This window comes from Arachis hypogaea, chromosome 6, assembly GCF_003086295.3.
Source record: "Arachis hypogaea cultivar Tifrunner chromosome 6, arahy.Tifrunner.gnm2.J5K5, whole genome shotgun sequence".
Classification (NCBI taxonomy): domain Eukaryota; kingdom Viridiplantae; phylum Streptophyta; class Magnoliopsida; order Fabales; family Fabaceae; genus Arachis; species Arachis hypogaea.
Window position 1 is genome coordinate 11,670,496 of NC_092041.1, and position 10,553 is coordinate 11,681,048.

General features: G+C 37.1%; 2 protein-coding genes and 1 pseudogene across 2 annotated transcripts; 2 read left to right on the plus strand and 1 right to left on the minus strand.

Moving 5' to 3' along the window:
- The first annotated feature begins 235 nt into the window (after nucleotides 1–235).
- On the plus strand, nucleotides 236–2,316 carry LOC112805313 (putative disease resistance protein RGA4; annotated as a pseudogene).
- LOC112805314 (uncharacterized) lies at nucleotides 2,286–4,877 on the minus strand. The gene is made up of 3 exons (XM_029287443.2): nucleotides 3,959–4,877; nucleotides 2,855–3,883; nucleotides 2,286–2,756 (listed from the first exon to the last, which is right to left on the minus strand). Exons 1-3 carry the CDS (start codon nucleotides 4,640–4,642, stop codon nucleotides 2,469–2,471), a joined length of 2,001 nt encoding a protein of 666 aa, XP_029143276.1. The 5' UTR covers nucleotides 4,643–4,877; the 3' UTR covers nucleotides 2,286–2,468.
- A 2,357-nt stretch (nucleotides 4,878–7,234) lies between these two features.
- Nucleotides 7,235–10,170, plus strand: LOC112696031 (putative disease resistance protein RGA1). The gene has a single exon (XM_025748614.3). It carries the CDS (start codon nucleotides 7,409–7,411, stop codon nucleotides 9,980–9,982), a length of 2,574 nt encoding a protein of 857 aa, XP_025604399.1. The 5' UTR covers nucleotides 7,235–7,408; the 3' UTR covers nucleotides 9,983–10,170.
- Nucleotides 10,171–10,553: the final 383 nt, after the last annotated feature.

The window sequence follows — 10,553 nt, forward strand, 5'->3', positions numbered from 1 at the left end:
TTGTTGTATAATTGTGTCATTGTTAAGCATAAAATAGAGGAGCAAGAAAGAATGCTTTTAAGAGAACAAACAATTGTTGTGGCAGCGAGACACGCTTCAAAGTTCTAACACCACTCTCACAACATGAACTCCACTATTTCCTCTGTTATGCTAAGATGTGTCACCTGCTCACTATAATTCATTACATTGATGGTCTCTGTGATTTGCGTGTTTAGAATTGAGTCTAGAATAGATTATGACTATTGATATTAATATAACATTTATTATTGAGTCTGATGTCATAGGAAGGGAACATGATAAGGAAAGGATCGTGAAGCTCTCAATAGAACAGACTTCTGATGATGACGATGATGATAAACATGTTTCTGTTGTTCCCATTGGGGAATTGGAGGTTTGTGAAAAACCACTCTTGCTAAGCTTGTGTTCAATGATGAGAGGATTCGTGAGTCTTTTTCATTGAAAATGTGGGTGTGTGTTTCTGATGACTTTGATATGAAGCAATTAATTGTTAAGATCATCAATGCTGCTAGCAACTTTGTTTCTACTGATGCTCCTGCTGGCCAACAAAATCTAAAAGAATTAGAGATTGAGCAATTGCAATATCATCTAAGAAATATGCTTGCTGCTCAAAAGTTCTTACTTGTGTTAGATGATGTCTGGAATGAAGATCGCGTTAAATGGGTAGAGCTGAGGGATCTCATTACAGTGGATGATAAAGGAAGCAAAATTGTAGTGACAACACGAAGTCAATCCATTGCTTCTATGATGGGTACTATTCCTTCTTATACTTTAGAAGGTCTTTCTCTAGATGATTCATTATTTTTGTTTCTTAGATGGGCTTTTAAAGAAGGAGAAGAGAAATGGCATTCTAATTTAGTAGTGATTGGAAAAGAAATTGTGAAAAAGTGCAAAGGAGTTCCCTTAGCAATAAGAACATTAGGAAGTTTACTATATTCAAAATATGAGATAAATGATTGGGAATCACTAAGAAATGCTGAGATTTGGAATTTGCCACAGAAAAAGGATGACATCTTACCTGCATTAAAATTAAGCTATGATCAAATGCCATCCTATTTGAGGCAGTGTTTTGCTATGTTCTCCCTTTTCCCAAAGGATTGTAGACTTACCAGTGTTGATGTTGTTTCACTTTGGAGTGCACTAGGTTTGCCTCCAACACCAAGCAAAAATGAAACTTCACTAGATGAGTGAATTAATGTCAAGATCTTTTCTTGAAAATATTTCTGGCTGTGGCACATCTTATCATTTTTGTATACATGATTTAGTGCATGATCTGGCACTGTATGTTGCAAAAGATGAGCGCCAACTTATCAGTTCCGACTGTCAAAATATACCAGAAAATGTTCTTCATCTATCTTTGTCCGAATTTGATTTGTTTGGCAAATCTTTCAAGCTAAACTTATTAGGTGTGAGAACTCTACTATTTCCTTTTGGAAGAGTGGGAGCCAACAATGAAGATTTGTTCAGAGCATGGGTGTCAAGTTGCAAATATTTACGATATTTGAATCTTGATTATTCCACATTTGAGACTCTACCTCGATCAATCAGCCAGCTGAAACATTTAAGATATCTTTCACTCAGGTATAATATAAAAATGAGACTTCCTTCTTCTATTTGCATGCTCCAAAATTTGCAGTGTTTGCTTCTTACTGGATGTATAGAGATTGATAAATTGCCAAAAGGGTTAAGAAACTTGATCAGTCTGCAAAGTATGTCAATAACCACAAAGCAACCTGTCTTACCAGAGTGTGACATTGCAGAGTCTTGCGTAATAATATATTCATATGACCATCTAAGTATCAAATAATAACATGAACAAATTAAAAGAAGGCCTACATCTATAATTGACCAAATTTTTTTGTTAGTGCTTAGGATAAGTCAAGTAGCAAAGTTTGGTGCACATATATTCCATTTTATATTCTAATATTTGTTTTATATAATCCAATATTATATGTGCATAATCTAATTTTTAAATTTTTAATTTTAATAAATATACAATAAATAAATTAAAAACTTAAAGCACATGCTTGAACCTAACTCGTCAATTAATTTAGTTGTATAGGTTAGTATTTCTCAATTTTCATTCTAGTGATCGATTTTCATTCTACCGATTTATTCAAAAAAAAAAAAAAAACAAGAATGATTCTAAACGAAACATATTATTTGTTTGTTTAAAATTATTAGGCCTTGATGGAGATTGCAAACACAATAAGTTCAGTTTACCAATATGCAACAATAACTAGCAATAGCTACGAGATAAGATCAGAGGCATACAAATCACTACAAATTGGTGATTAATAAGAAGGAATATATTCATACATCAAGAAACAAAATTGCGAGGATAATATTTCACAAAAAAAGTTCTAGCATCAACAAACAAAGTTCCAACATCCAATTTAAAAAAGAAAACAAGGTAATTCCTAAAGCTTGTTTAGTTTTTCTCGGTAATGTTACTGTGGTGTCTCCTGCAAGCTCATGTTCTCCAATGCCAAATTTAGTCCCTCTAAGGTTGCATTGGCCACAAGATTTCCATCCTTAATCTTGACAGGGCTAACCTCAGAGAGAAGGTCCAAACATCGTAGTTGACAAACCTCTTGAAGCAGGGAGTGAGACTTACAATACCCTAAAATAAATTGTTCGGTGACATCATTCGGATCCGTTTCATCATGGCAGGTTTCCATCTTCCACTCAACATTCTCACCTAAAAGCCCAAATATCGACCAAGCATAAGCTGAAGCCTGCATCATCTCAATCAAACAATTTAACAAATAAAGATTGGCATCAATCAAATTGTACTAAGAAAAGATCAACTAAAAAGGTAGATGATTATACATACAGGATATCCAGGTAATGATGATTCATTAGATTGGGAATGAGGAAACTTCAATTTCAACTTGGAAATCTTATTTCCTATCATAGTGGTGTATGATTCTGACAAGTCAATCGTGCCAGATGCCTTCTTAGACTCAAACCTCAGTAGAGAGAACCAATTTGAAGCATCATTTAAGGCGTCCATGGCAAGGCGTTGGCCTTGGATGGTGGTGAGCTTGCAGAAGAGAGCAATGCGGGTGCAGAGGGCTACCAGGTTGAAGAGAACAGAGGCCTTCTCCAAATGGATATTATGCTGAGAAGAGTCCTGTTGCGGGCTGATGGCATTGTACCAAACAAAGATAGGTGGGTTGGGTGAGGCATTCATAGGGAAGAAAGGCTCAATCATGCAAAGGCATTTGAAATAACGGATGAGGCTGTCACGGCGAAAGGGTAGAGAAAGGCCATCACGCAGCATCTCATTGCGCAATTTGTGTAGCATTTCGAGAAGGCCTTCTACTTTCTTTGCCACGCTCTCAGAGTATTTGAGGACAAAGTAAGTGCGCAGGGACTCGTAGAGATTCAAGGGCTCACTCTTCTTCAAAGGAAGATATTGAAGAATATTTGAATACCACGGAGACGGCGAAGATGAGAGGATTGCGGAATTTGTTGGATAAGGAGGAGGCATGTCCCATGGGTTAGCCACCAGCTTTCCATCCTTGACAATCTTGAAAGGATTGAACTCGGAGAGGACGAGGTCAAGGTATATTTGTTGTAGGTTGAGTTTCCTGCAAATCCCTCTCACTAATATCTCAGTGACACATTCTGCATCACAAGAATTGACCGATGAGTATACTTCAGCTAGCAAGGATCTGGGTAGGATGAATGATTTCGTCACATGAGCAGCCTCCCTCGCCTTCGCCCTAAAGAAGTTCAACTTCTGGGAAAGATGAGTTACCCAGGTTTCGCCTTGGTCAAAACGGTAGTCATGTTTCCGTCCAGCCACACCCAAAACCACAAGTATCAGATAATTTACTTTAAGATAAAAGTCACAAACCTACATCATCATCATCGATTTATCATCAATAGAATGAAAAAATAAATGTAAAATCAATCAAGAGTGAAGACTGACCGGGCTAAACAATGGGCCACATCGGTGTTGTTGGAGAGCGTAACTGGCGTCGTTGTTGTTGAGTTGTTGCTGTAATTCGAGCTCGGAAGCCTGAGCGGAGAAGAGGTGGTGCAGAAACTCCGCGAAGTGGACAGTCAAATCGAGGGTGGCGGAGACCACATGCTTGGCAAAAACCTTCCAGAGTTTGAAGAAGAAATTGGCGGCAACTTTGAAGGATTCCATTGCAAGATGACGGCCAAGGGCGGTGGTACGGTCGCAAGAGGCACCAATCTGGCTGTAGATGGCTCCAAGGTTGAAGAGAACAGCGGCCTTCTCCAATTGGATGGCGTTGCGCTCTGAGGAGACCCCTTCCTCATGCTCAGGGTTGAAGGCGTCGTACCAGACAAAGATGATGGGATCGGCGTCAGCGTCGGAGGAGAGAGAGGTGAAGAGTGGCTCAACCATGCAAAGACATTGGAAGTAGTGGATGAGGCAGTCACGTTGCATGGGAAGGGAGAGGTCCCCTCCACGCTCCACCATGTCCATGCGGCATTTGTTTAGGGTTTGCAAAACGCTTTCAACTTTCTGTGCATCGCTCTCGGAGTATTTTGAGGCTACCAACTTACGTAACTGCAGGTACAGCTCCACCGGATCAGTTTTCTTCAGTGGAATTGACAGCACCGTTTCCGAATCATCGTTGCTCATGGCCACGTCGAATGAGTGAGTATATAGGATGTGATGCGACTAGGGATTGTTTCTATTTGATATCATGTCAGACTCAAATTATGCCTTATGACACTCTGATTGTAACTCGCGTAACTCGCGAACCATCCATTACAAAAAGTTAAAAACTTGAATTTTTAGCTAAAAATACACGAATGATTTTATATCCAATACTCAATCTCCTTTTGGGCTTCAAGTATGAACAAGGCACATGCTTATCATTCTTGTACTAAAATTCAATTTTTATTTAGAAGAGTGAAGCAAACAAGGATCAAAAACTAAAACTCTAATATCATGTAATGAACCACCTATCCTAACAGTTTAAGCTTTTATGTTGAGGCAGGTAAATGGTTTTATGTCTAATAAGAAGTTAAGGAGTTCTAACCTACCTCAAATCTAATGACAAATGATAGGCTTTTCACTACCTCAATGATCCAACTGGTCGATAATCAATTCCTCTGCTATAATACCACAGCATTTCCCCTGTTTTCATTCCATAGTCCTTCTGCAGTGAGGTCTGTAAAAACCAAAGAAACCAGCGATACAATCTTGAATTTACAGATGCCAATGCCTTTAAATTATATGCACCAAAAGGAATATTGAACATAGCTATGGAGTATAGAGGTACATGAACTAAGCTGCAACAATACACAAGTTTGTGCAATGACTATATTCTTGAATAAAGAAGGGCTGCAACTTCTTCTCTCTTTTTTTTTTCCTTTGCACGAAAGAACTTATCATATCATATTATTGTTGTCTTCAATGTAATTTCTAAAATTTCTGACAAAATTAGTTATTTCATCAGGGCATATATTCCCTTTTTCTAAGCCTTACAAATCCATGTGCCTTCCTAAATTCAAGGAATGAGAGAAATAGCTAAGACCACAGGGAACTGATTGATAACAGACAGAAGGCATTACAAATTGACGTTCTTAAAGAAGAATCAACTGAATCTGTAGAACCTTGGAAATCGTTCACAACTGTCCACAAGTATGAATATTCTGCTTCTTTAATTTCTCATGTAAAACATACCCTATACCAGGAAGTGCATCAACTGGAAGTTGATTTAAATGATCATCAACCTCAAAATGTAACTTTCTGATTGTCAAAATATACCAGAAAATGTTCTTCATCTATCTTTGTCCGAATTTGATTTGTTTGGCAAATCTTTCGATCTAAACTTATTAGGTGTGAGAACTCTTGTATTTCCTTTTAGGAAGTAATGAAGATGGAGTAGCTAATGGAAGATGAAGAAGAATTGTCTTGACAACCCGGATTGGAGTCAAAGTGCCTTTTGTTTCTTCAGTTTCCATAATGTACACTATTGTTCTTGTTTTGTTTTAAACTATATGTCTTTGATGGTTTTTCAAGTTTATGTATGTTCTTTTGTAATGATTGTACTTTCTCTTATCAGATGGTATTCAAGAAGTCTGATTTAGTGTTGCCACAATTAGAAATTCTCTACAAATTAGATATTAGGTTACAATCTGAAGGAAGGACATGAATGAATGATATTATCTAACTAGCTGAAACATATTTAAGTAAATAGTTAGCGCAGGTAATTGAAATTGTGGAATTTCTCAAGAACTTGGATAGCATTTTATTTGGTGTGATGATTACTATGGACTAGGTGCACCGCACCAGCACTAACATATTTGACATGTGCTGCTATGCTTTTATCTTTTCCCATTATATTGCACCGGTTCTAATTGTTAAAAGTTTTATTTAGTACAAGACATTAGACTTCATAAGTTCACAACTTGAAAATTAAAATCTTGACTTGGATTTGGATACATGAAAAAGCTTGATAAGATATGTATTGGAACCTGAAGTTGTGTACTAATTGACAATCCATTTAGTGTTCTCTGGATTTGATGAAAGGGATGCAAAAGATCATAAGTAAAGTTCAAGCTAAACCACATTAGTAGAGGGAAAAAAAATGACAAATAATTACCATTAACAATTTTTTTACAGGAGAAATCTTCAAAGTTCATCAAACAAAGCACTCTTGTAGCAGAACTAGATTGGAGAACATGAAATTTCAATGCAACATATATAACAAAGTAATGCAATTTGGACTAAGAAGCATAATTTTCACAGGGCGGTTTTGGATAGATTTTGAGCAAAAAACACATCCGGTCACTAATTTAATATTTTATCATGCTTAGTCTTCATTGTTATGTATGTTACCCCGATATTTATCATGCTTAACCCAATATCTTTTGGACCTGTTTGAATCTGAACACCTCTACCTACCTGATATTAATTAGAGCAGCAGTGAGAACTATTTAAAATACAGAATGAGTCATGCTATGTATTAAAACAAAGGATTTAATTTTAGTTAAAATGTTCCCATAGTATTCATACGAATAATTAAATCATATTGAAAAAAGAATATCTATTTGTAAATTAGTCTTTTGAAAATACATCTAATGATATGAATTGTGATATTAATTTAACATTTTTTAAATAATTTGTTTAACCAATATTTTAAAGACACTTGAGTTTGCTTCATGTGATGCTGGCGTGTTTCCGGCAATTACATATTTACATTATTCTCTTAATATGTGATTGGTTAAGTCTTTAAATTTTAATCTCTAGTGAAATAAAAAACTGCATTAGCATCCAATGATCCAAGAAGACTTTGGATTTTAAAATTTGTAATTTATAGACTTCGCTGCTGAAGATTGAAGACTCTGACTGCGTTCATCTTCTGCATACTCTCTCATATTTTCTTAGATAACCATCATGGCTGAATCATTCATCTTCAGCATCGCTGAATCACTCATAACTAAGCTTGCTTCTCGTGCATACCAAGAAGCATCTCGAGTGGTTGGTGTCTACGATGACCTCCAAGACTTGAAAACCAGTCTCTCATATGTGAAAGCTGTGTTGTTGGATGCAGAGCAGAAGCAAGAGCAGAACCATGAGCTGCGAGAGTGGCTGAAGCAGATCAAGCTCGTCTTCTATGATGCTGAGAACTTGCTTGATGAAGTTGACTGCGAATCACTGCGCAAGCAACTGCGAATCACTCAAAAGGACAAGGTAGGTGGCTTCTTCTCGAGTTCTAATCCACTTTTGTTTCGCTATAAGATTTCTCAACAGATCAAAGAGATTAGGAAGAGATTAGACAGAGTCGCGGCCGATAGGGATAAGTTTGGGCTTCAAACAATTGCAGTTGATAGGCGAGTTGGGCATAAGAGGGAGATGACTTACTCCCATGTTGTTGAGTCTGATGTCATAGGAAGGGATCATGATAAAGAAAAGATTGTAAAGCTCTTGATGGAACCGAGTCTTGACAACAATGCTGGCTCTAAACATATCTCTGTGATTCCCATTGTGGGAATTGGAGGTTTGGGAAAGACCACTCTTACTAAGCTTGTCTTCAATGATAAAAGGATAAATGAGTCCTTTCCATTGAAGATGTGGGTGAGTGTTCATGATGATTTTAATGTTAGATCATTGATTATCAAAATCATCAATTCTCCTCGTGACTTTGCTGCTTCTACTGATGCTCCTGCGGGCCAACAAAACTTAAGAGACTTGGAGATTGAGCAATTGCAATATCGTCTAAGAAACATGCTTGAGGGTAAAAAGTTCCTGCTGGTCTTGGATGACGTATGGAATGAAGATCGTGTTAAATGGGTTGAGCTGCAACATCTCATTTCAGTGGGTGCTCAAGGAAACAAAGTTATAGTCACAACACGTAGCCAGTCCATAGCTTCGATCATGGGTACCGTTGCCTACTCGCACCATTTAAAGGGTCTTTCTCCCAAGGATTCATTGCGTTTGTTTGTTAGATGGGCTTTTAAAGGAGACGAGGGAAAGTATCCGGATTTAGTCATGATTGGAAGAGAAATCGTGGAAAAGTGCAAAGGAGTTCCTTTAGCGGTGAGAACGTTGGGAAGTTCACTATTTTCCAAACACGAGATACAAGAGTGGGAATCACTGAGAGACAAGGAGATTTGGAATTTGCCACAAAAAGAGGATGACATCTTACCTGCGTTAAAATTAAGCTATGATGAAATGCCATCCCATTTGAGGCAATGTTTTGCTTTGCTCTCCCTTTATCCAAGGAATTTTCGATTTGATTCTTTTGGCGTTGCTTCACTTTGGGGGGCAGCAGGTTTGCTTCCATTGCAAAGCAAAGATAAAACAATGGTAGACGTTGCACACCAATATTTGAGAGACTTAATGGCAAGATCTTTTCTTCATGACGTTATTGATTGTGGCACCTTTTATTTTTTTGGAATACATGATTTAGTGCATGATCTAGCAGTATATGTTGCAAAAGATGTGTGTCAATTGGTTAATTCAAACACTCAGGACATATCAGAAAATGTCCTGCATTTGTCTTTTGTTGAGAATGGTTTGCCTTACAATTCCGTCAAGCCAAGCTTACGAGGTACGAGAAGCATTCTGTTTCCAGTTGACGAAGTGGGAGCCAGTGAAGCTTTCTTGAATGCATGGGTGTTAAACTGCACTTACCTGCGATATTTGAATTTAAGTGATTCTACATTTGAGACTTTGCCTGAGTCAATTGGTAAGTTGAAACATTTAAGATATATTTCTCTTTGTAATAATACAAGAATAAAGAGGCTCCCTAATTCTATTTGCCAGCTCCAAAATTTGCAAGTTCTGCTTCTTGGTAGGTGTTCAAATCTTGAATTTTTACCGAAAAAGTTAAGAAAGTTGATCAGCCTGCAAAGATTGGGGATAACCACAAAGCAATCTATTTTGCCAGAGAGTGACATTGCAAAGTTGAATTGTCTTGAATATTTACGTGTCGAAGATTGTGATAATTTGGAGTCCTTGTTTGCTGAGACAAGATTGCCTACACTTCTAACTTTGCAAGTTATTGGCTGTGCAAATCTAAAGTCTTTACCACTTGACACTCACCATTTCCCTCAGTTAGAAACTATGCTAATCGAAGGTGTTGGCAATGAAGATTGGCTTCATAGATCAGAGAATACTAATTCTGTCTTGAGGTTAAAAACCATTTCTCTTTATAATATGGTAACATTGCCTCATTCTCTCCAACAATATGCAAGCACGTTACAAACTTTGATGATTGGAGATTGCTACGAGCTGGAGGTACTACCTGAATGGCAGTTGAATCTGAGTGCTTTGAAATTTCTTTATATCTGGGATTGTCCGGAATTGAAGTCTCTTCCCAGTGATATCCACCGTCTAACAAGTCTCCAAGTTTTGCAAATCATAAATTGCACCGAGTTATATAGAAAATACAAGCCACAAGTTGGAGAGTGCTGGCCCATGATATCTCACATCAAACATACTGAAATTAGGAAGACATGGGACTAGCTGATGGAAGATAAAGAAGAATTGGCTTGACAATCCGAATTGGAGTCAAAGCGACTTTTGTTTCTTCATCAGTTTCTGTAATGTACACAATTGTTCTTGTTTTGTTTCGAACTATTTGTCTTTAATGTCTTTTAAGTTTCTGTATGTTCTTTTTGCAATTCAAGAAGTCTGATTTAGTGTTGCCTCTATTGAAATTCTCTAGAAAGTAAACATTAAGTTACAATCTCAAGGAAGGACATGCATGCATGACATTATCTAACTTGTTGAAACATACTTGAGTAAATAGTTAGCACATGTAATTGAAATTTTGGAATTTCTCAAGAACTTGGATAGCATTTGATTTCGTGTGATGATTAATAGGTGACTAGGTGCATCGCAAAAGCATAGAAGCACAAGCACAAACATATTTGACAAGTGTTTCTATACTTTATCTTTTTCCCATTATATTGCATCGCTTCTATGAGCAAGCCTTTGTTGTTGTGAAAATTTTCTGTTTGTTTTTTGAAACTTTTGTACTTTTCTTTCAAAGTCAAACATCTATATTTGCACATTTTGCTAGATTGTTGTATTG